Source organism: Anabas testudineus, chromosome 16 (assembly GCF_900324465.2).
Source record: "Anabas testudineus chromosome 16, fAnaTes1.2, whole genome shotgun sequence".
Classification (NCBI taxonomy): Eukaryota; Metazoa; Chordata; class Actinopteri; order Anabantiformes; family Anabantidae; genus Anabas; species Anabas testudineus.
In genome coordinates this window covers 16298653-16325260 of record NC_046625.1, presented here as the reverse complement: position 1 = coordinate 16325260, position 26608 = coordinate 16298653, and the positions used below count along the sequence as shown (strand labels likewise).

Here is a 26608-nt window from a genome sequence, read left to right as displayed (position 1 = left end):
TAATAATTACATCGACCATGATGTTTAGGTGTGATTGGGAAGGGCCACTTCTGTGCAAACCGTGGTTTCATTGACGAGGTTCGGAGTATGGTGCCCTGCCTGGTGTCTTTGACCCGCCGTCTGTGGCAGTTGACCAAGATCAAGATGCTTCCAACTCCTGCCAAGTTTCACTACATATTCAACCTGAGGGATCTGTCGAGGGTTTGGCAAGGAATGCTCAATACCAACGCTGAGGTGGTCAACTCGGTCCAGGTGAAAAAACAGGGTTTGATAACCTGATGTCTAAGTGATACATGGTGAACATGACTAGGGTTCTACAGGAGAGGCGTTATATACATAGAGTTTTTACAGGCATGATTGAAAAGTACAAAAAATTTTAAATAGGATGACAAGAAATAGCATTAAATACAGTAGGTGTAAATCAGTAGTGAGCCTGTGCACTCTCTCTCTCTCTCATGATCGATCAGTGCTAGAAAGGTTTTATATTAAATGCACTTAAAATATGCCAGCCTTAATTTCAATGTATAGTACTTTATTTAAATGCAGATTTTACAGTATCCAGGTTACTGTAGTGCTTTAACCTGTTTTTTCAGAGTACTCTGGTTGTGTGTGTGAAAACAGCACAGGGAGCAGAATAATAAAGCAGAGAGGAGTGGTGTAGCACAGTGCAGAGTTCTCTGTAATATACTGGAGTAGTGAAGAGAGTCTGACAGTGATCAAAGCTCCTACTTATGTAGTACAGCTTGTTAACTATATTATATACTGAGATCTGGAGTACTCCAATGTTTACAGTGTTGGAGACATAAATGTTCTTTCATTGAAGACGAGAAAAAAAAAAACATCTGAAAATTTTGCCCTCACAGGCTCAATTCCTGCTGAGGTGGCGAAGTCCCTGTTGGTTTGTGGCCTCACTGAATAATTGAATACAATGAAATATATATTCTACCGCAGGCTGTCCAGAGTCAAAGCAAACATACTCAACTGTTGAACTGCTGAGGGCAGGTCAACTAAGAAGGCTTAGACTACAGCGGGCTAGAGCACAAAAAGCAACAGAAGACAAGGGTACAGAATATAGAATAAATGTCATTTTAACCCAGGGTTTCATTTCATGATGACATGGCTGCATGTGAAGAATTCTAATTCTACATCAAATCAATACCTGTCTTAATGAATGTGTCTGGTAAGATCCAGTGCGTCTCTGCTCAATACAGTGGTTCCATTACAAAATTACAGTCTGTCATATTGGCTATGCTCTCTTTGTATTCACGTATGCAATGAAACATACAGAGATGTGCAGGTTTTCCCGGTACAAGGTTTTTGTCTGCCAATGACAGCAAAAATACAACTTCCAGGTGCTGCTCGCGTTGTGGAAACATGAGTGTAAACGTGTGATAGCGGACAGATTTACCATGCTTGAGGATGTGGAGTGGTTTGACCAGACTTTGGCAAAGCTGGTAGATGAGGAGCTTGGCGAGGAGCACAAGAACATAGTGGACTATGCTGTAGACAGATACTTTGTGGACTTCCTTCGAGACGCACCTGAGGCTACAGGTACTGGTTATTCAATGCAGTACATCTAAAGACAGCATGATGTCAGCAGTGTTTGTTTTTCTCTCTTAAAAAATACACAAATTTGCTTTTATGTGATCATTTTACTATTTAAATGTTCCTTGCTCACAGGAGAGGAGCCTGAAGATTCAGACTTTGATTTACCAAAGGTGTATGAACCCATTGAATCCTTTAAGAGTTTGAAGGAGCGCCTCAATATGTTCCTGAGTCATTACAATGAGGGCATCAGAGGGACTGGCATGGACATGGTCTTCTTTCAGGATGCTATGATGCATCTTGTCAAGGTATTCTACAAAGGCTTTGGGTTTAAACTCGAATTAGACTTAGGTTTAAGCAATTAGTCCTGATGGTTAGGGTCTAGGTGACCTGAGACAGTGATCCTTCTTTGTTGAGTGCTCGTGCTTCTTGTATCTGAAAGATCTCTTGTGTGTACCTTTTTGTCACATGCAAATTATGAAATATTTACAGTCCCTTATCGTAGTTTTGTTTGTATTTGGGTTGAGTAGGTGTCAAGGATAATTCGGACACCTGGTGGAAATGCCTTGCTGGTGGGTGTTGGGGGCTCAGGCAAACAGAGCCTGACCAGACTGGCCTCATTCATAGCTGGATACAAGATTTTCCAGATCACACTCACACGGTAAGTTCATGTGACTTTTGTAATAAATTATTTTTCCTTCTGTGCATGCGTGTGAAGCTATCCAGGTATTATATGCTGTCTTTGGCAGTCATTCAGAATCCATACAGCAAACTTCAAATGCACATTCATTTAATGTATTCTGTTCTTTGCCAGCTCGTACAACACGGCCAACCTGATGGACGACCTGAAGAGTTTGTACAGAACAGCTGGCCAGCATGGCAAAGGCATCAGCTTCATCTTTACAGACAACGAAATCAAAGATGAGTCCTTTCTCGAGTACATGAACAACGTCCTGTCATCTGGAGAGGTCAGCATTAAAAAAGTGCAAAAAGATATAAATCATCGATAGTAATCTATATTTAATATGAACTTGTTTAGTTTGGGAATGTTTGAATATTGTCGGTCATATGTTTGTTTTAGTTTCTTTCTAAACTGTTACCTTGCAGTAGTTTTGTCTTGTATCTTTAAGCGGAGTGCATCTTGTATTTCTGCTCATTATGTACACACAACCATCATCCTCAGAATCTGAGAAGTCAACTACAGTACGTACAGATTCCATATATTTAGTGTTCTCTGGAAAATGTTTGGAACATTAGTGATGATATATATTATTCACTATTACTATATTATTATTCAGTCATTTCTCCTCTTTTCACCGTTATTTACCGGTTTTCTCTTCTTGAAACCTTCAGTCCTTGTCCTTTTTCATCTGCTCTGTTTGTGTGGCTGTCTGCCTCATCAAGGTCCCTATCCATCCTTTTTTTTCCCAGCCTCTTTCACCTGCTCCTCTCTCATCATTCTCTTCCTCCTCTACCTCTCTGGCAATCAACAATTTAAGCAGCAGCTGCTCTACCACGGGAGGTAAATTGAAGGGACCAGCAGAGAGTGGTGTTTGTGTTGGGGTGTTGTTTGTGTGCAGGTAAAAGCTTTATGTGTTGTATTTGTGCATGTCGGTGCGAGAGAGAGATAAGTTTGTGCTGCCGAAGTGTTATGGTGACGGTGTGTGAGTGACGGTGACAGAGGTGTCAGAGATGAAAACAAAAAGAAACAGCAAGCTGTTAGCGGTTGTTGTTTATGTGAGAATAACCTAGCAAATAGTGGTTCTAAATACAACAACACATCACCCCCGAGACACACGCTCTCTGCCTCAGTGTTCCCAGTCCCTCTCTCACTTTTGGTTCAATTCAGACAGGTTCTGTGTGATACTCTTGAATGAAACCAGTGTTTTTTTGTTTTCTTCCTTACCAAGAGGCTAAGATGGTAGATATAATGAGAGAGGCTTAAGCAAGAGGCTACTCATTTGTGCCCAACCCGGAAAAAGAATAAATGATCAAAAATAAACATTTAAATCCGTTTGTTTCTGTTTGTCATCCAGCTGATGTAGGCCAAGCAAATAGAAACAGACACTTACCACAGCTTCTTCACTATAAACAACATATTTAAAGCAATTGCTTTTTTAAATGTCAATACTAATATGGTAAAGGGTAAAAGAAAAACATGAAGTCGACTAAAATGTTGGAAGTACTGCATGTTATGAAATGAAAACCACAGTTATATATATTTTATTCTAAATATGTTACTGTGGAAATATTGGCTTTGACTTTGTAAGGGATTAAGATTCAAACTAACATACTTACCCAAACAAATATATTACATATAATTAAGTAATATACTACATATTACAGTTTACTGGTTATTAAAAGTAATGTCAAAGCAGGTTCTGAATTTGCTTTCTAAGCAAACCTTTTAAATGTATACCTGGGTTACTCTGGTCTCCATGAGCTGAGATTTGTTCTAACAGATAAAATAATTAAGCCTGGTTAGAAATGATGTGTCCTATTCACAAACTCTTAAACTAAAGCAGTTTCAATTATAAACACAATTACTTGCTCCTGAGCTCAGGCTAACTCACCTCTTCATGCTTCAGCTGAATCAGCAGGGTCTGAATGTTCGTAATGAGCCTTTTGAGAACTGAGGTTTCTACAACATTAGTCCCCATTAGGTACATATATATTGTTAAAGCTGAATATTACGTGTTTCTGCAAAATATAACTTACTAATAATATTACACAACCCATTTATGCAATATTATTATATATATTAGATATTTTTAGCAACACGTTTGCTAATACATTTTTGATTCAAGATGAATGAAATAAAACTGAATGTGTGCTATGATGCTTTCAATAATTCAGAACTGGGATTGAATGTTTACTGTACCAAAAATCTAAATATGGTTAAAAAATGAAAATGTAGAATTGTTTTGTGCATATGAAAATAATTTTTTTTACAGAAAGATTTAACAATTCTGTGTTGCCTCTACAGAGTTTTAAGAACACACTGGCAAGCTAACACTGATATAAGGATGGATAGCGACTAGATAATGAGACTGTTAGATTGTGACTGTGAGAACTTTTGTCTTTCTATTCTCAGGTGTCCAACTTATTTGCTCGTGATGAGATTGACGAGATCCTTGGAGATCTTATCCCAGTTATGAAGCGGGAGTTTCCAAGGCGACCTCCAACCAATGAAAACTTGTATGAGTACTTCATGTCACGAGTGCGACAGAACCTCCACGTCGTCTTGTGCTTCTCACCTGTCGGGGAAAAGTTCCGTAACCGAGCACTGAAGTTTCCAGCGTTGATATCTGGTTGCACGATGGACTGGTTCAGCCGCTGGCCAAAAGATGCTCTTGTGGCAGGTACGTTGTATGTTTCCCAGTATTGTATGTTTCTACTCCATCTTCGAGTTAGAGTCATTACTGTTATTTCTCTCATTGCTATAAAGTCAGATTGAACTGGCAAACTTATTTTATTCTGTCAGCCTGTGCTTTCTAAATATTGAAGAGTCAGAACATAATACAATTTTTTCAATGTATCTTTGTTACATGAAATTATAGCTGTAATAATGCTTGTGTGCTGCTTCATTGTGGTGTTTAAAAATGCTTCCAGTTCATTATGCTAATATAAGGTTTTAAAAAACATCCAAATAAATAAAAAGTCAATTCCATATTTTACTGAATCACTGGATGACACTGGCTCTGATGTTAAAGTAATAGTTATGCAACATGATCCTTAATGTCTTTTTAATTTAATGTCATTCCTGCTTGGAGCTCAATCAATGAGAATTTCTATCAGGGAATAGACCAGTAATGATCTTTACAGTTGCCAAACTGGTTTATGTAATTGTCTCAGTCTTCCTCCTCCATCATCATGTTCTTCAGTTTCAGACCACTTCCTGTCTGTCTATGACATTGACTGCTCACCCGAGGTCAAAAGTGAGGTAGTCCAGTGCATGGGCTCCTTCCACGATGGTGTGGCAGAGAAGTGTGTGGATTACTTCCAAAGGTACAATATTTTACATTTATTAGTGGCATGTACTAGTCATTAGGATAGAATAAGAACTGAGAGGAACTTCTTTTCAGAATAAAGGGGATATTGAGCTTTATTAACTAACCATTTGTAATGTGTTTTGGATCTAGATACAGGCGCTCCACCCATGTTACGCCCAAATCCTACTTGTCCTTCATTCAGGGCTACAAGACCATCTATCAGGAGAAGAGGTCTGAAGTACAGACGCTGGCCAACAGGTAAACGGCTGTGACAAAACATTTGCTGTGTTGATTTAATCAAAAGCTTTTACTGGCAGACCTGAGTCAGCAGCGAAGTACTACTGTCCCTCATCTGTTGCATACATTTGTCTAAATCTTTTACACTTAGAGATGGTTTGTACGAAACTTGTTTAACAAATGATTAATAAAGTGGTTGTCTCTCTCTCTCCAACAAAGAAGCATGAATCGTGCATGTCTTAAAAAATAGAATTTTCAGAGTTGTCACAGATTGATCATAATTTGAGTCAATTATTATGACTTTCTACTAGCACAGAGTGGTTGTTGGTCATAGTAATGAAATAAGCTGTCATCTACGGATTCAGTCCAGAACTGTTCAAAATCATGAAACAAATTATTATATTACCAAACAACTTCCATCTGCTAATCAGATATTCTGTGTCAGTTCCTGATCTAATTACTGAAAGGGTATCATGACATTTACATGTTTGACCAGCCATATGCTAAATGCAACCAAATACGAAAAAGTTCTGTTTCTCTTTACATGCGCAAATATTTGCACCACCTGGTGCTCAATGGATAAGAGGTCCAGTTGAAATGTCATGTAATACATCTTGACATTTTGGTAGATATTTACGATAAACAATACCTCAGGTGCGGATGTTCAGATCTAGCACATAGGAGCAATATGTAACATGTATGCTGGAATTACATGTGACTTTACTGTGTCAAATATTTCTCCTGTTTAGGATGAACACAGGTCTCGAGAAGCTAAAGGAAGCATCAGAATCTGTTGCTGCACTCAGCAAGGAGCTGGAGGTGAAAGAGAAGGAGCTACATGTTGCCAATGACAAGGCTGATATGGTAGGTTTCAGGCAGGAGTGTGTGTTCAGGTTTAGAGAGTGCCTGTACAGACGGAGTGGACTGTAATTTAAAAAACTATGCAATTTTAGAATTTAAAATGTCCTGGTTTTCTGCATAAAGTGATCATGAAATGTGATCTGATCTTAGTCAAAGTTACAAATATCAGCAAATACATTATGTCTAAGTTGATAAAAAGCACTCGTGATCATTCATGTCTTTAGTGAACACACTGAAACATACAGAGTGATGATGAAAAACGTAATGGCAACAGTGTTAAATGTTAAAAGTCCACGTTGAGTTTAACCCCTACTTTGCAACTATTATTATCATCTATGCTGACAGGCTTGTGTGTCTGTACAAATGTGAAGATGAGATTTTTTTTGTGTGTGTGTGTGTGTGTGTGTGTGTGTTTATACTCATAGGTGTTGAAGGAAGTGACAGTCAAAGCCCAGGCAGCAGAGCGAGTAAAGGTGGAAGTGCAGAAAGTAAAGGACAAGGCTCAGGCCATTGTGGACAGTATTTCAGCTGACAAGGCCATAGCTGAAGAGAAACTGGAAGCTGCTCGGCCGGCACTTGAGGAGGCAGAGGCTGCACTGCAGGTACAGTATGCGACTTGTCAACTACTAAGTTGTACTGTATGTGGGATTTCCAGGTGTCTTTATAGATCATTATTTGTCACATGTACAGGTGCAAATCCCAGTTAAATAAAAATGAGTTGAAAAACCACCCATACACAGTTTTGGTACTGAGTATTATTAGTGAGTACTGTAACTGTCTGAACCACCAGGAATTTCTTTTAACTTTAGCTGGTCCAGAATGCTGTCATTAATAATAATACTGTTGTGACTTCAGTTTGTTAATCACCTGTTTCTAGTTCCTCCTTAGAGCTGAGCTGATTTGAATTTCAGATAGTCAGTAAACAGTTTATTGTGCTTGTGTCACCTAATTCTTTAACCCCCCCCCCCCCCCCCATATTTTTCTCTCTTACTCTGTATTGCTTTAGGCTGCCACTTAGAGCCCTCTGTGGCTTGCTATGTGTAGTCCCATTCAGGTTTTGCCTACGGCTTTCTTACCCTAGTGTGTGCATGTGCTTAACAACAAGACTGTCTATGGTTAGTATGATGCTCTGGGGCCTGCAGCTGCGTTGTAATTAAAGCTGTCCTCTTCAGTAGTTTGTTACATACACATCTCATATGGCAGATCCCTGATTAGAATTTCTGTCTCACTGCAGTGGATGGAAACCCGAGATTTCCAAAGAGGCAACAATATTTTAGGTGCCATAGAGGGTTTTATATAAACTTATCACTGTGATGCAGACTTACAATTAACATCTTAAGGTTATTCAGGTCGCATTAGAGACGTTCGCATCACTTTTAGCTTGACACTGTGCTGCATTAATATGAATCTACACACCGTACAGTTGTTTACCTTTCCCATAGAGGTCCAGTCAATAACTGGATGTAAAGGTAAAATGGACAAACTTTCTGCTGTTCGCAATGAACAGATCAAATATGAACAATTTAATGACTGCTGCACTCTCGAGATGATCCAAGCCCTTCATGACAAGTGTCTTTAGTAGCTCACTCTTCTGCTGTTATCACCTGCTGCTGCTGTGATGGATAGCCAGGCACCAGCTTCTGGCATCGTTCCCATGGACTCAACGCCCATTCATCAGGGGGAATGGCCTCCTGTTCACCAGTATTCTTAAGTTTGCATGCTGTAGTCCTCTTCTTCAATTCCACGAGTGATTTCCCTTCGGTTTGAAGTCAAGTGACAGTGACTGGCACTCTAGAAACTCCTAGCACTTGGGATCATTGTCCTGTTAGACGGACCAATAACAAAGCACCGTTAAATTCACATATATAATTTATATATTGTGCAGATATAAAGTGGACTTTTACCTCTTTTCAGTTTAAAGAACTAGTGATGCACAAAAGAAGGAATAGACTTTCTATGAAATATATAACACAGACTAAATTAAATCTCTGTACCCACTCAGACCATCAAGCCATCAGACATTGCCACTGTACGGACACTTGGCCGCCCTCCCCACCTCATCATGCGGATCATGGACTGTGTGCTGCTGCTTTTCCAACGGCGAGTCAACGCAGTGAAGATGGACCCGGAGAAGAACTGCAACACTCCGTCCTGGCAGGAGTCCTTAAAACTGATGACAGCTGGAAACTTCCTGGGCAGCCTGCAGGTAGGGACTAATCAAATCAAATATATGCAGCTTAGTTGGAAGTAGCATATACTATAGATCAAGCTTGTCAAGTACTTCAGAACTGTTACCTTGGGTATTATGTAATATTATGTACTGCATCATTAATGATGAAATCAAGAACAAGCAGACCACCAACTATGTTTCTGAAGTGAAATCACTTCTCAAACATTTGAGCTTAGTTCAGTCAAAGAAATGTGTTGATGTATAAATTAGGCACAGCTACAGTAGGCGTGAAAGCATCTTATGGTCTTAGAATTCACCTCTTAAATTTAAATCCATGTCTTGGATTTGTCTCAACTTGGTCTTTTGTCTCCCTCACTGGTTTTGCTGTTGCTTTTCTTAAAACTTCTATTTACTGATATCTCTTACCTTCTTTTCTCTTGTTGCTACAAACCAATTCACTAGGACTCTCTCCTTTTGCTTCTTTGCCTTGTTCTGTCCATCTGTCTCTTTCCCACATCTTTCTCTTCTGTGTTTTGTTCTGCTCAGATCTATCTGTCTTACCATGGCTTCTTTGCCCTCCTTTTTTCCCCCGGTTCTCTTTACATGTCGCCTCCCACCTCCCTCTCTCTCTCTCTCTCTCTCTCTCTCTCGTTTCCTCTGTCGTTCTCTCACACTCACTGTTACTTAAAGCTTTGTCATGTTTTGCTGGCTTTCTCTCTAATGTGGTGTAGTTTTAGATTTTTAGTAACAGTAACTAACAGTCTGGTTAATGTGAGTTTGAATATTAGTTTCCTTATTCCCTTCTCCCTTATACATTTTCTACCTCCCTCTCTCCCCTGCAGCAATTCCCAAAAGACACCATTAATGAGGAAATGGTTGAGCTGCTGCAGCCTTATTTTGACATGCCCGACTACAACATTGAAACGGCCAAAAGGGTGTGTGGCAACGTAGCGGGCCTTGCATCTTGGACAAAAGCCATGGCTTCCTTCTTCTCCATCAACAAGGAGGTCTTACCTTTGAAGGTAGGTGTAGTCGATCTGTGTGGCAGAAAGTAAAATAACCCTGTTGTAGATGGTATGTGAGACTAAAAATTGTCATTGTTGGAGCAGACTCACCTAAGATTTAAATGATGTCATTATCACCCCAAACAACACAGACAACATCATGGCCTGCCAGTCTGCCACCCTGATGAATACCGAACACTTAGACTAGAAGAAAGTGGTTGTTTTTCGAAACCAAAACTACAACGTACAAAAACAGTACAGAGAGGATTTATGCATACACCTTCTTAACAGTAACAGTTTCACAGTATCACACACACTAAGAAAGAATTAGACTTTTATCCACTTATCATAAGCAAATAGAAATAAAAATATGATTTAATGATCAAATTGTATCTCAAGTTAAACTCCTGAGACCTTCTCAAATGTCTTCTTGTTACTACAAACCCAGAAATGTCTCTTCCAAGGCAGAAAATGTAGGCATGAACGTCTCTCCTACTAATACATAGTAGAGTCCTGAGTGGGACACATAAAGATCAAACCCAAAGAACATTTTAATTATCCTAAAATCACTCGTACATTAGAATGAAATATTTGCAGTCAGTATTGTTTTTCAGCAGAAGACAAAGTCGACACTATATAAAGTAAAATGACTTCTGATTTTTCAGCATTAGTCCTGTTTACATCACTCACTGACTTTTTTTTTTTTTTACATACTAACTTTATGCATTTACTGCCTCTGTGCAGCTGCACGCTCGTGTTTCTGTCAGTATTCATACTGCACGAAGACTGACAGCAGGAAAGGGTTTAGAGCTGAATGTGCTTCACACACAATCCTTGATTAACACACAGAGACACATTGACTCACAGGAGGACTCGCAGTATTGGAATTATGTCCAGCACACAATAAACAATATTCAACCAACTAATAGCTGTTTTCACCTGCATGCTAAACCCAGTATTTTCATGCAAATGCCCCAGATCAGTTTTTTTTCTTCTGGCTTTTCCTTCTGCCGATGCACTGTGGATGCACAACACATTACGATCATTTAAAGCACCAACTCGTTTAGGATTGTGTTCTTTCCCACTGATTTCCCTCAGTGTGTTTTTTACATTTCTTTTTAAACCAGAATCCCACCCCTCCTTGTTACCGGGTATTATTTTTCTACTTATTTCTCTCTGTGGCACATCTAATTTCCTCCATCTTCTCTGCATTTTGTTTTCTCTGCCCACCCCTGCTTTCTTTTTCAAATCACCCAATTTTCTCTTTTACATTTGATCTTCTCTCTCCCTCTCTTCTTATTCTTTAAATTTCTCTCTGTCCCTCTTTCCCTCTCCCTCTTCTTATCCTTTAAATCTATCTGTCTCTCTCATGCACACACACATGCACATATGGACACTCTCTCTCTCCCTCTCTCTCTCTCTCTCTCTCTCTCTCTCTTTCTATTTAACTCTGTCTCTACAGTCTCCATGAGAAGTTCCTGTTTCTCCTGTTTGGCTCTGACCTTTTGCTTTAGCAAGAAATACAGCCTGGCAAATTGATTTTCTGGTTTCTAGCACAGCAGTAGCTTCTCTGTAAGCTAGTAAGCCAGGCTGCTAGACGGAGACACAGTTGGTCAGACAGACGAGCAGGAGGACAGGCAGAGATGCTCCTCTCAGATGTCGGTTAATATTAAATGAAAGCTTCAGACATCCTCCTTCCCAGACCACCCAAACAAACTCAGACACACCCTAATTCCCTCTGTTTAAACCTCTTCCACCTTTTCTCCATTGCCTTAGCTCAGCCCAGAAAATGACTGGGAAGCTCCAGAAAACTCCTCTCCTGCCCTTCTTATGACCCCTCTGTTGCCATTTATTGGCAATCTTTTCTTGTAAATGTCTATCTAAGGTCCATGTGTCTGCATCTGTTTGTTTTGGCAAGACTTCAGCTGTGTGTTGAACAGAATAAAACACTGACTTAAATTGTCCTTTTTCATAGTTGTGGAAAAAAAAAATGTTCTCTCTAAAAAAGCAGAACTGTCCCCATTTGTCTTTGCAGTAAAACATTTTCCTCTCTGTTTCTGTTAAATCAGTCATATCTTCACCCTGTCTGCTTTAGCTTCTCTTTTGCCATTTCTTCCCTTCCTCTGTCTTTTTTCTCTGTCTCCCTGCAAGGCCAACCATCACCCTGACAAGCTTTTTATGTCTCTCTCTCTCTCTCTCTCTCTCTCTCTCTCTCTCTCTCTCCCTCCCCCTCTCCCTCCCTCCTTTTCTTTTGCAGGCTAACTTGGCAGTGCAGCAGAATCGTCTGGCCATAGCTAATGTGGACCTTCAGAAGGCTCAGGCTGAGCTGGATGCCAAGCAGGCTGAGCTGGATGTGGTACAGGGGGAGTATGAGAAGGCAATGTCGGAGAAACAGGTCAACAGCTTCATTTAACTACCTACAAGCACAAATATCACTCTGTTTACCACATAAAAAAGGAACAATATGTGATGCAAAGGCATGTGAAACATTTAGACCATACAGTATGAAGCATTATTACATCCTTAAGGTGAGATGCTGGTTGTACACCTGGAGCTTTATGCCATCATTTTTTATTTGAATAATGTGATCATTTTGTTTTTATGTGCAGCCTGCTTGCACATATAAACCACTGTCACCACAGCTGTCCCCTCAGTTCAACAGCCACTCCTCACCAAGCTGAGCTGTGAGGCAGGTCAACATGATGTAGCTCCATCCTCTCCTTTAGGGAACAGAATTTATAGTCGGAACAATTAGTTCCCTTTCAGTTGATTCACTCAGAACAACACACATCATATGGGACATATGATGGCCTATAAGCAGAATTTACAAATGTCAGCTACCTAAACTAAACTAAACACAGCCTTAAGGCCTGTAATAACCTGCACAAAATGTAAATCCCTGACTTACCCAAATGTCGCTTTTTGCATGAATAAAAATAGCACTCATGTTAACTGTGTGCAGTTTCTACTGTGTGTTCTCCCATCTCATCATCAGGACCTGCTCCATGATAAACAACAACATGTAAAAGGAACAGTATGTGCATCAACACTCGCTGATTAAAGAACCTGGACAACCCAGGTCCCAAGCTGACTCTTTTTTAAATTTTGTGATTAAGATGCAGAGCTGTTAATCTCTAAGGACCAAAAGCAAGATTGAAGGCCTCATCCCAGAAGTGTTTTGAGCTCAGACAGTGGCTGTTGACTGATATGCTAAGAGAAATTTAAACAAGACAGTCTGTATTGATGGCATTATTGCTTTTGGGCAAACAACCTCATTACTGCCTGTGAGCAGCTGACAAAGAGATAATTGTTTTAAATGACTTAAAGGTGCCGTTGACCTCGGTATATTTTTGAAAAGGAAAGCTAATTTGGGCAGTTAAAGAGGACAAGCATACAGTACTGATAGAAAATGCAAACACATTCATCCATCCATTGTTCCAGACTGATGGAAATGCCAACCCTGAATAGATTGGATGGATACTAGAAGACCGACAATATTCACACCTGAGTCAAATGAAACTAACCTGCATGTCTTTGTAATGATGCCCCAGGAAGAAAGTCACACAGTGATTAAGAGATCATAAAGACTTGATTACTTCACTTCTAACACGAACATGCACACTGTGTCCTTATATACACAGACTTGAGATTGGTATAAATATGTCTAGATAGAAGTTTTGAGTGACAGCGGGAGGGATTGATTGATTGATAAAGGCACAGACAGATCAAGCTGCTGACCTATGTGCCCCTCTTTCTCAACAGATGCTACTGGAGGATGCGGAGCGCTGTAGACACAAGATGCAGACGGCATCCAGTCTCATCAGTGGTCTCGCAGGCGAGAAGGAGAGATGGACAGAGCAGAGCAAAGAGTTTGCTGCCCAAACCAAACGCCTTGTTGGTGGGTTTTACAGCAGGCTTTGCTGTTCTTTTGCAGCTATACCATTAAATAGATGTCTCTTATCATTGATAACATTGATTTGCCATTTACACTGTTATAAGCAATAGTCAAAACGTCACTTTAACTAAACCTTTTAAGTGTAATATGCTGATAACATATTAACGTTTTCCCAATAATATTTTTGCATTAAAATCTTTACTCTTGTTCCAGGCGATGTTCTTCTGGCCACAGCATTCCTCTCTTACTCTGGCCCCTTCAACCAGGAGTTTCGTAATCTCTTGCTGAGCGACTGGCAGCGGGAGTTGAAGCACCGTCGAATACCATTTGGCAAAAACCTCAATCTGACCGAGCTGCTCATTGATACACCCACTGTCAGTGAATGGAACCTGCAGGTCAGTGATCTGTTTTGGTATCCAAATCAAATGAATAGTAACACCCATGTCAAATAAATATGAATAAATATTTGCTCATACAAAAACTGGATAGAGAGGTAGAATACAGAAATAAAACCAGATGATTTATGTGCATATAAATCAGATGGCATTTGCTGAATTGAGCCTTACCAGTGGTTTGTCTTCTGTTTTACAGGGGCTTCCCAGTGATGACCTTTCCATTCAGAATGGAATCATTGTCACCAAAGCGGCACGCTTCCCCCTCCTTATTGACCCACAAACGCAGGGAAAAATCTGGATCAAGAACAAAGAAGCCAGGAATGAGCTGCAGGTTTGTTTGTTTGTTTGTTTGTTTGTTTTTCTGTGATTTTGCCCTAAAACATGTGAACTACCATGTGTTTCTCTCTCTCTCTGTTTTTATATTTCTCTTGTCATTGATCCTTCATTACAGAATGGTGGTTCATAAATAAGATTTAAAACCCATCTATTGTACATCCAACCTATGTCAGTATATCAATGTCATTACTTTTTTATGGCCATACAGTGTATGAATCCTCCAGTTTTGTAACGTGACATTTTGATATTCACCAGCCTTTAAAATCTTGACATCGCTTGAAATTATTGTCCTAGAGTCTCAAGTTTCTACAGTGTTCTGTTTGCCATCAAATCTGTTCCATTATGCTTTTGGTTTTGGATGGTGCCCTAAAAAAAAGCTAAACTCTGCAGGCATAATAAGACCAGCCAAGGTCGCTGGCCCTGTTAGGAGCAATCTCCCAGCCGAGTAAATGCATTCTGCAATCCTATTAGGAGTTTCCTGAAGACGCATTTCCCCAAGCAGTGGGGGTAAACCCCTTCCACAAGTGACCTTTTCAGTCCAACTCTATGTATTTTTGGAAAGTTTTCTAAAATGGCTCATCTTAAAAAGGGATGTATTATGAATTAAACACTCACAATACCTAAACAGGAGCTGAACTTAGTATCTCAGTAGTGGAGGAGAAGTCAAACCTTTGTCTCCTTCATTTAACATAATCAGATGCTTTATAAATAAGGGATTTGCTTTTATGTAAGGTCGTAAGAAAGTGTGGTCAAGGGGCATTGATAAATTCAAAGGGGTTGGGGCGGCTTCCAGGTCCCAACAGCATTACAAATTAGGATCACACAGTTGCAATTTCGATCTATTCTAAATTCATGTATAAATTAAAAGTTTTTACTTTTCTGATTTCAGATCACATCGCTGAATCACAAATACTTTAAGAATCACCTGGAGGACTCTTTGTCTCTTGGACGTCCCCTTTTGATTGAGGATGTTGGAGAGGAGTTGGACCCTGCACTTGACAATATCCTTGAGAAAAACTTCATAAAAACTGGCTCCACTTACAAGGTAACTTGGCAGAAATAACCCTACAGAGACACTCATGTGCCATTTTTTAATATCTTGGTTAGAAGAGTGTGAAATGGGCAGATGTGGTTGATTGTTGGTGGGAGGCATGATGAGAAAAGGCCAAGTCCCTCCAGCCACACCAACTGTCACACCTGTAATGATGCAGGCTGATTAGCTCAGAATGGGATAAACAAGGCTGCTCAGTGACACCACACAGCACGTGTTGTGCTGGGTGTAGGTGGAGACGGTGCCAACTGGAGCACCTGTCTCAAATCATGGTAACTGTCCTGGGACAGATTAACTCAGTGTGTTCAGTGAGCGTGTTCACTCACGGTGTGTTTGACTGAGTGACTGGATGTGAGTAATTTGTCTTTATTTTTCTGGAGCCGAGTCTACAATTAATTTGCATTTTTTCCACTTCAGTTTTTTCCTTTGTGGTAAAATAGAAGTTTAGCATCACCAGCAGCTGGAAATGTGTATTAGCTGCAGCAAGGAGTTTGACACTAGAATAGAATAAAATACACAAACACAATACACACAATACATAAAGAACAGCTTCTTCTACATCAGCGTCCTTTTTTGGGGAGATGTATGCGTGACACTTGAGGGATAATTTCAAAAGACTTGCATGTTTTCCTCTATGTCTCTGATATTAAAGACTAATATATATTAATATCTACTATATTGTTGATGAGCTTGGTGGTGTTACCAAAAAATGACATTAATGCATGCATCAGGTATTTTTTTTATGTCGTGACTCTAGTATGCTGTTTGTCTCTTGCTTTGTTCAAGTAACTGTGTTGTAATTTTAGCAGCTAAAAAAAGGATAATCCAGGAGGATCTCATTGGCCTTAAATAGCAACATTAGCGAGGCCATTTAATAAGCACTTTCAGTCATTTCAAATGGACAAACATGATTTTGTCTGTGCTCAAAAGATTTCTGCAATGGAAAAATGTAATGAATGAGTTCATAGTGAGTGTGGCCCATTTAACAAATTGACAGAATAGCTATATATAGATAGTCCCGTAGCATAAATAACATTCATTTGCTGTTGATCAGAAATACAATCCAATGTTGTGCCTCCTCCCTGGGAAATATGTTTTGCTTTTGCGCTTTTCATTTGTGGCTGGACAGTGAAAAATAGACCACTTTCGGTCTCAGCAGCCTAATTTCCCCTAATGTTCTGTTGGAAGTCGATATTTTTAATTTGGGAAAATTGCAGAGCGCGGTTTTAAATGGTTTTTATTTTGTCTGCATTTTATTAGCCAAAATAACAGCCCTGAAGCAAGCTTTGGATGGGATTTCTGATTAACAAAAATATAGAAAAATATAGAAATGTGCATGAGAAGGAAGCACTCTGAACTGGTCTCTGCCAATAAATCGGTTTAAACTTTCCAAAGAGCATTTTTATTACACACATGAATGTGTGTTCTCTGTCTTCCTTTTAAACAAGACAGAGTGGTCAACTTAGTGGCCGGTCCCCTGACATTCATTCAGTTACTGTATTGCACTCTCTCTCATTATTGTCTTTCAACTCCTTGGTCTCCTTCTGTGTCAGTCAAACACAACATATATTAAACATACTGTACAATGCTGTTATTGAAATGGTTTAAGACAGATTTGGCAATGGTAGAACAACGACAACAAGCAATAGACAAGACTGAGCAGGTTGGTTAAGCCAGTACCTGCACACTGGAAACATACATCTGAGTCAGGGAATGGCTGCAGAAAGACAGAGAGGAAGAAGCACAACAATGTGTTGGGAATATAATTACACTCTCTGTGTCTTGACTGTTTTTTTTTTTTTTTCTCAGGTGAAAGTGGGTGACAAAGAAGTGGATGTGATGAGGGGCTTCAGGCTGTATGTGACTACCAAGCTGCCTAACCCAGCATACACCCCTGAAATCTTTGCTCGCACATCCATCATCGACTTCACTGTCACCATGAGAGGACTAGAGGATCAGCTGCTGGGCAGAGTCATCCTCACAGAAAAACAGGTTACTCTCAATCAAAATTGTAGTTACTGTTTTCATTTAATTAAAAGTTGCAATAATTCCCTTATCTTGACCTAGATTACAAAAAGTAAATGAAAAATACAAAGGGAAAATAAAATGATTAAAACATCAACAACAAGTATTTAGGTTTTTGCTTTTGGAGAATCTGGGGAATGATTCTCTTCCACTTCAGCTGTAGAAGGTTGTAACTCCTCAAGACTAATCACAGGTGTTGGTGGCCTCCTTCAATAGTTTCCTTGTTGCAGTCACACAGGAGTAGCACCTGTTGTGGTGAGGTACAAGGCAAAGGCAGTTGAGGTGTAAGCAGGTCTTGCCGAAGGACCCCTACTGGAGGTAGGCCACAGCTGGTAAACCCAGTCTCCCTCATGGAGGGCTGCGATCTTACTACACTATACAGCCACCCGTTCACCGGTGTAGGTAATGATTGTGGACGCCTGAGCCACCATGTCAGATAGTCCAGTATCCAGGTAGAGACGTGTTGTCCACCCCCATGTGATCTAACATGTGTTGAATGCACAGGAGTAGTCAAACAAAAAAGACTCTCACTGTTCTCCCAGTCTTCTCCAGGTGAGAGAGAGTCAGGTGGAAGATGAGCACTTTCAGTGCGAGGCTGGTGGGCAAACTGAAGTGGGTCCATTGACGCACGGCAGAGCTGGTTAAGCATCAGCCTCTCCAGTGTCGTCTTCTAATGTATTGAATAATAGGTTTAGGCCATTCACCCACTTATGGTCACCCTGGGACTGGGCTCACTGTGGCTTGTGATGGTGCCTAAATGCATTAAGTTGCTGCCATGTGATTGGCTGATTAGATGTTTGTGATAACAAGCAGTTGAACAGGTGTAACTGAATTAATGACCCTAATAAAGTGTGTGTGTGTGTGTGTGTATTCCCTATTGAAACGTACATGTTCCAATAACACATGTACACACAAAGAGCCACATCCAAGAGTTCTTCATCAATACATTATAAATGGTCTCAATGCAGAGGACACATTGAGTGACTGAGACGGTGACTGTGAAAGGACTGTTGCCATTGCAGGAAAAGCTATTTTCCCTCTACTGGTGGCTGATAATGGATTTATGCCATAGGGATTCATGCCAGATGGGAAAAGTGGGTTGTAATCTATGTGCAAATGAATATGTATTTAATCATAATGGAAGCTCAAGCTGCTGTCTCACTTAGAAAACCTACATCTTAGTTATACATGCAGCTTTCACAAGAGAACGTTGTTGAGCTATTTGCCCTCAAATTATGTCCCAGCTCCTTGTACATAGACAACTTTCAGCTATGACATTTAAATTATCATTCTAAGTCATTGTAAGTTTTCAGGATTGTTCATGTTTAGTAGAACTGGTGTCATTATCTTGACCATTAGAATAAAAATATGGAAATATGAAAGACTTGAAGTCCAACATGCTGTTTCATACAGGCTCACGTTTTCATATGTTTTACTGTGGGTGAGTGAGGGTTTGGTTCATGCTTCTGGAGGCTTAGACCTTCTTTAATTCATGGATTGCCAGAATTTCGAGCCAACTGCATTGTGCCTTTTAGGGGAATTTGCTTTTAATCTTCAATCACTGTAGCAGCCATATATAAAGATTGATGTTTATGACTCATATTATCCTGTTATAAGCAGCATAATTACCTGCCTGAAAAAAAAAATCAATTTACAGTGTCCAGTTATCAAAAAGGCATTTCATATGATACATGCTTTATTACACCCAAAGAGTTTAAACCTTTTCCGGTGTAATGATTCTTTAATAGGTTTTGTACCCTGCTATATATGTATGTTTTTATGTTATCTGTGCTTTTATAACACCAGGAACTCGAGAAGGAGAGAACAGACCTCTTGGAAGATGTGACGTCTAACAAGAGAAAGATGAAGGAACTAGAGGACAACCTGCTATACCGGCTGACCAGTACACAGGCAAGAACATTACCCCACCCACCTTCCCACATATCAGAAGTATGAAATAACACAAAAATTACACTATGCTGTAAAAAAAAACAAAAAAGAAACGGTATACGCCAAAAGCAAAATACAATGCAAAAGTTTTTGCAGCACTTCATTGTTTTCTTTTTCAGTCAGATATCCCTTACACAGCCCGGAGCTGTGTTTTGGATTGTTGTCCTGTTGATAAAAACAAATGATGAGCCTACTAAGCCCATATCAGGATGTTGTAGCTGTGATGGTTACTGTAAGTGTGCCTTGAATTTGAACTAAAGCCAAAAGCATCGCCCGTGAAGCCCCCCCACATCATCACCCCACATCATCACCCCACATCTTCACCCCTCCTCAATGCATAAGCATGTTATTTTTATATTGTGAGGTCTAAAGTAAATGAATCTACAGAGTAGACAACAACTTGATAACCAAGAAGAAACACAGAAGATGTGTGAAGACTTTTGATGCTACATTTAATCTACATATGCTCCAGAGCCGCAGTATTTCTAATGACAGTGTTTCTACTTTCCTTCACTGTAGGGTTCACTGGTGGATGATGAGAGTCTGATTCTTGTCCTTGGCAACACCAAGCACACAGCTGAAGAGGTAACTCAGAAACTACAGATTGCTGCAGAGACTGAGATCCAGATTAATACTGCTAGAGAGGAGTACCGACCTGGTAGGTCATGACAACTGTCTTAAAGACTACATTTAAACTATTATTGATCCTTTTTTTCTGGTCGCTTGCAGCATGTTTGCAAAGTCTCCATCAAGGCCCAGTCGCACAAAGTGAATATTTTCAGTTTGTAATTCAGCTCATGCAACAATAAACCTGCATACTCACCACGCATACACACCAATTGAAAGAGATTTGGTTTTATTAAACCATTTGTATTGAACTGTGCAGTAAATGTTTAAGTTAATAATCAGATAAAATATTTTACATGCTAATACGATTATGTGTAAATAAACTGCATCGATTCATGAATACAGGCCACACATGCTATCAACAGACACCTCCACAAGAACTCTGTGACAAATGTGTGTTTAAACAAACTCCCATCTTCTGGCAGTGTTATTGCACATATTGTGTTTGTATTCATTTCTAGTGGCGACCAGGGGCAGTATCCTGTACTTCCTGATCACAGAAATGAGTATGGTGAATGTCATGTATCAGACCTCTCTGAGACAGTTCCTTGGACTTTTCGACCTGTCTTTGGCTAGGTGAGAATACACTTCTTTGTCGCTCTGTCTAAATGTGCAGCTCCAAATCAGCCTCCGTCTTACAAAGCTGACCCACAAATGTTGCTCCTCTCGTTTTGAATTGTTTGCGTTATTGGCATCGTCAGCTGTAGTACTTGTTGTACTTTACGAGTAAGTAAATCTGTTTAGGATGCAGAGATCCATGATGCTATTTTCAGCCATTCCCTAAATACTGATTTCCAAAAAGAGCAAAATGATGAATGACGATTTCCCTTCAGACAACTCATAATGTGTATGTCTAAAAGACAGATGGCCCAAAAGATGCACTAATACTTATCGTTTATCTTTCTGCTCATCCACATCTCCACACTGTAACTTCAGCATCTGATATACTTTTACGTATTAGTTCCCATCAGACCAATAAAAGTCTTGTGGATAACTGCTTAACTAAACACAGCTGCCCCCATAGTGTGGTTTGTTCCACATGTCCTCATCACCCAAACACACTTTTAATAGTGGTGGAGGGAAACACTGGGCAGTATTTTAAATTTAGACTGCAGTACTAACTGATCATTGATTTGTAGGCTGAAGTAATTTCTCTTCAAATCACATAAGTAATTATGTCAATATATGTGATACATGCTTTCTGTAATTCACCATTTAGACTGGCAGTCAGTGCTGTTTATGCACCAGTCAACAAAAACGGTCTTAACCACTCAGACCATGCTGTCAAATTTGATGATTTATATTTGGCACTTCCTGTCAAACTCTACCTAACAGGTCCTCCAAAAGCCCCATCACCAGTAAACGCATCGCCAACATCATTGAGTTCATGACTTTTGAGGTGTATAAGCACGCGGCACGGGGACTGTACGAGGAGCACAAGTTCCTCTTTACTCTGCTGTTGACGCTGAAGATTGACATGCGGAGCAACAGGGTCAAACACGAGGAGTTTCTCACGCTTATTAAAGGTAAGAGGGAAATGTGAATTTGTAGGAAGCTCCAAGGTTTGATTTATACGAGCTGGCTTGAATATCAAGTCAAACCTGGATAACAAGTAAATATGTGAGAAGGATAATATGAAAAATATAGTACAGTGCATTATCAGCAAAATCAATGAATAACTACATGAGCACAACAACACGCTCTTTATTAAAGGTAAAATAAAATAATGTTGATCGTGACAAAATACTCACATTTCATGTCTGCAGAGAAAGGAAATCTAAACCTAATGTAAACCACAATTTATCAAGCCATAGTTCTCCCTCAAATCCTAAGTTTTCCCTAAAGCATGGTTCTGTGAAACTGTGATTTTATGAAACATCTATACTGAGCTAGTAAGGAAATTAAAAATTATAAACGTATTTAGATAAATTAGGTGGCCAAAACATTAGAAACACCTTTTAATAAAATGTTCCACCGCCCGCTTAATAATAAACAAATAGTATAATTACCATCTTTCTCACAGTTTCAACAAAAGTTGAGAAATAAGAACCTTGAAAAAGTTGAATTCATGAAGCTGCTACGTATATATTGAATAGTAGTACATCATACACGTGTACCTAGTAAAGTGATCTGTGTGTGTGTGTGTGTGTGTGTATATACTGGAGAGTCATTTGACCTCGCAGATGAAGACAGTCTATTCCACCATGACGGCATTCAGATCTTAACATGAAAAGAAGATGAGCTACAAGTGTTTTGCACAGCTATGACTCACCTCAGAACAACCTTCAGTTCCTTTGATAAACTTAGACTGAAATTGCCCATTTTCTTTTTTTTTTTTTTTTTTTTTTTTGGTGTATTTATAATTTACTTAGCCAAAATGATAAAATAATGCTCCCTCACTTTTCAAACAGATGGGTACTAACTTTAATCAATCAGAGATATAGAGTTCTTCTCACGGCGAGGATAAAAGCCAGCTATGGAAGTCGGCTACATGCATGCAGCTCCACCATCTGTCAGCTCCAACATGCTCAACACGAACTCACAATATGGCTTTTGTGTATATTTCTGAGATTTGTGTTTGCATATTCACATGCATGTGAAGCTTTTTATCTTACTGTATGGTTGCATTTGAAAATATGTTATGAGAATATGTATTATGTATTTATTTTTAGTTCATATTTGTTTGTGTCATTCAGGTGGTGCATCTCTAGACCTAAAGGCTTGCCCTCATAAACCAGCAAAATGGATCCTCGACATGACCTGGCTCAACCTCGTAGAACTCAGCAAACTGTGGCAGTTCTCTGATATACTGGATCAAGTACAAGTCACACTCCCACACACACACACACAACCTGATCAATTTAAGCATGCCATAAAAGGTGTTTTACAGCATTCTTCACCAGTTCTCCAGTCTGTCATCTGTTTCACACAGGCACACAGAGACTCTGCCTATTTAGTTGGGTACTCACTGACATAATGTATTCAAAGGCCCTTTAACCTTCACTGCCCATCCAAAAAAACAAACAAAACACCTGTGTTTAACTAACCACATTTCTTCAAGGAAGACGTAACACATGGACTGGACCACAGAGTCCAGACCTTAAACTCACTGAGAATCTATGGGATGTGCTAGAGAAGACTTTGTGCAGTGGTCCGACTCTCATCAATACATGATCCTGGCAAAAAATGAATGCTGGAAGGGAATAAATGTTGTGACATAGCAGAAGCTTGTTGAAACGATGCCACAGTGAATGCGTGCCGTAATCAAAGCTAAAGACAGTCCAACAAAATATTGGTGTGGGACTATTTTTTTAAAGATGGGCAGTGTAGTTGTAACCATCAGAAGTGAATACTAAACCCCAACTATCATCCAAAACCTAAGCCAAATCTAATTCTAACCTTAACACCGACAGAAAAAAGTGTTAACCCTCAGCCCTTTGAAGGAAAACCCAAAATGTCCTCACAATGCTCAAATGTCCTCACAACGAAAGACATGAATGACGTGTATACACACACATTAAACAGTGGTCTCTAGGTGCTTATTAAAAATTTTCACAGCTCTCCTTTGCTCTAGTAAGCATGTCAATATCCGTCTCATCATGTCTTGCTTCATCTCTCTTTTATACACATTCACACACACTCGCTCTGTCATCATGATGGACTTTCACTCACACACAAATATGCACACCCTCATGGGGTGACTGACAGCATGGTGGCTCCCATGGAGGAAATGCTCAGTGCTCTGTGAAATGAGCTTAGTTTGGAGAAACTTCCAATCAATTACTTTTGGCTGAGCATGTGTGCACATACAGACACACATTCATGTGTGTGTTTGTGCGTGTGTGTGTGTATGCGTACACAAATGCATGTGTATTTTTTAGTGGGTGATTAGCAGCGAGAGGTGGATTAACAGTTCTTTGTTAAATGAAGTTAGTGTACCAAAGAGAACAAGGTGAGGATTGTGTTGTTGTCCTCCCCCTGGGAGAAAGCCAAAGCCATCCCAGCCTCTCCCTTTGACTGTCTTGACTCTTCAGATAGAAATGTACTACACTTCACACCCAGGCTCTTAAATTGCAACTCAGTTCCTACCAAAAACGATAATGACGCAACTGTTTTAGCGTATATTTGACGCTCACACCAAACTGCAGATGGACTCAGAAATTCAGGTTTGGTATGTGAATGAGGAACACTCTCACCCTTTTATCAACAGCTGCTGTTCATGTCCACTAATAATCAGTACTCGGACATGCTGCACAGGTACAGAAAGCCACATGGTCATCATGGAGCTTTAGCACATTAGCCTTATTTGGACTTGTAAGGTGCAAACGAGGAGCCAGAACAGTACATTTCAGTATTCGACATAAATGTTGGACATGTTTTAATTTTCAAAGTTTTGTGTCTGAATGTGTTTTTTCTTTATGTATTGAATCTTCTCTTCCAGATTTGATGCAATGTGAAGCAATAAGATGTTTTCTCTTCAGTTTGTGTTCGTGTCTCAGACCTTTTTTTTTTGTTTTGTCGTCTTTCAGATAAGTCGGAACGAGAAACAGTGGAAGTCATGGTTCGATAAGGAGGCCCCAGAGGAGGAGGTGCTCCCGAACTCTTACGATCAGACTCTTGACTGTTTCAGACGCCTCCTGCTCATACGCTGTTGGTGTCCCGACAGGACCATTGCACAGGTTATAAAACCACATGCATGTAGTTACAATAAGTCCAATTTCCTTACTTTTAGGTGACACCATGATGCATACTGTTGCAACAGTAACGTGGTTTAAATATATATGAATGCATTACTATGTAAGAAATACTGCAGAGCAGCCTAAAGCACTATATTCCTAATTAACTGGTTTGTGAATGATGCAGGTTGACTTTAGAAATACACTTGCATTCATGAGACCATGTCCATACAATTTGGTAAAGCGGGTCTCTCTCTGAAGCTTACTGAGCCTCAATATTTACCAAAGCTAATGGAAATGTTTTTTTCTGAGGGGTACATTTTGGTCCACTGAAGACAAGCGCATTTTGTTGCATTCACAAACACTCTAGCAGTTGTCCTTGTCTGACCTCCTGCTGCCTTTACTGTTGACTAAAAAGACTAAGCGAGTAAAAAGAATCCTTTGAACTATTTGTCCACTCTCTAGCCTTACAGAAATTACATTTATTCCAATATTGACTTTTACCTTGGGCTGTAATGCAGTAAAACCCCCTGCCACTATGTTTTAGCATTTTAAAGAGCAACATTATGAAGCAGTGAAAAACCTAATTTGCCTCAGCTGCTTTGCTTTCTCCTCTAGGCCCGTAAATACATAATGGACACAATGGGGGAAAAGTACACTGAAGGTGTGATTCTGGACTTGGAGAAGATGTGGGAGGAATCAGACCCACGGACACCTCTCATCTGCTTCCTGTCAATGGGCTCAGATCCAACCGATTCCATCATTGCACTGGGGAAGAGACTGAAGATTGAGACGCGATATGTCTCTATGGGACAGGGACAAGAGGTCCACGCCCGCAAGCTTCTGCAGCAAACCATGGCTAATGTTAGTTGGTGGTGTGAGCTGTTTCTGCATCTTTTGATGTACGGTTGTTTCATGCTATGTGTTGAACTAGACAGTAAGGACTCTGTAATTCTCTATAGACCAACAAAGACTTTTATTTTTGGATTGTTGACTACATCATCACTTAGTAGTCTATGATATGCACAATAATGATTGCCCTTATTAATCATCCCCAGGGTGGCTGGGCCTTACTTCAGAACTGCCACCTGGGTCTGGACTTCATAGACGAGCTGATGGACACAGTAACAGAAACCGACTTTGTACATGACAGCTTTCGCCTCTGGATGACCACAGAGGTGCACAGACACTTCCCCATCACCCTTCTGCAGATGTCAATCAAGTTCACCAATGAACCACCGCAGGGCCTGAGGGCAGGGCTTAAGAGGACGTATGGAGGTGGGTCAATTTAATGTAAAACATAATTACTGAGCAAGTTCAATGTTGAGACTGTATACATTGATGTACATTGATTTATACATTGATGTATACATTGTGCCATCAGCCAATGCAATGCACCAGCCTTAAGTAAAATATCAATAGATTAATTGATGGTTTATCATTACTTGCGTGTGTCTGTGAGCACAAGATAGAAGTCAGGATGCAGAATATGATGTTTTTCTATTCTTAATGTGTATATGTGTAGACAACTTGTTGGCTGTACAGTGGTTATGCATACTTTAGGAAAAATCTTTTAAATGCGGATGCAGGTTTTAAAGCTGACACAAATATTCCTTGGTTATCACTCTTTTATTAAAACCCATTATCTGCTTGAAAATTTAAAACTAAAATGACAATTCTGGCATATAAATGTCATTTTTTGCAATAGGTTCACTTACACTTGGCCTAAAAGGGTGATCCAGTTATCCAACGGGTCAGGTCCCTGGTCATATGCTTTCTTCAGATCCACAAAGCACATACTGTACTGTATAGACCAGACAACCAAATTCCCATGATTCCAACAG

At 39.8% G+C, this 26608-nt stretch overlaps 1 protein-coding gene across 1 annotated transcript in view; it reads left to right on the top strand.

Moving 5' to 3' along the window:
• Positions 1–26608, top strand: part of dnah5 (dynein, axonemal, heavy chain 5) — a 69769-nt gene that overhangs the window by 33625 nt on the left and 9536 nt on the right. Inside the window, exons 55-80 of the mRNA XM_026371515.1 lie at positions 29–252; positions 1353–1551; positions 1681–1853; positions 2076–2206; positions 2360–2513; positions 4640–4907; positions 5430–5553; positions 5688–5795; positions 6524–6638; positions 7061–7237; positions 8638–8841; positions 9648–9827; positions 12067–12204; positions 13572–13707; positions 13918–14099; positions 14296–14430; positions 15325–15480; positions 17296–17478; positions 19318–19422; positions 19981–20119; positions 20550–20664; positions 21424–21614; positions 22785–22906; positions 24618–24767; positions 25383–25628; positions 25823–26042. Of these exons, the coding sequence (XP_026227300.1) occupies positions 29–252; positions 1353–1551; positions 1681–1853; positions 2076–2206; positions 2360–2513; positions 4640–4907; positions 5430–5553; positions 5688–5795; positions 6524–6638; positions 7061–7237; positions 8638–8841; positions 9648–9827; positions 12067–12204; positions 13572–13707; positions 13918–14099; positions 14296–14430; positions 15325–15480; positions 17296–17478; positions 19318–19422; positions 19981–20119; positions 20550–20664; positions 21424–21614; positions 22785–22906; positions 24618–24767; positions 25383–25628; positions 25823–26042 (4275 nt within the window). The remainder of the gene's footprint in view (positions 1–28; positions 253–1352; positions 1552–1680; positions 1854–2075; positions 2207–2359; positions 2514–4639; positions 4908–5429; positions 5554–5687; positions 5796–6523; positions 6639–7060; positions 7238–8637; positions 8842–9647; positions 9828–12066; positions 12205–13571; positions 13708–13917; positions 14100–14295; positions 14431–15324; positions 15481–17295; positions 17479–19317; positions 19423–19980; positions 20120–20549; positions 20665–21423; positions 21615–22784; positions 22907–24617; positions 24768–25382; positions 25629–25822; positions 26043–26608) is intronic.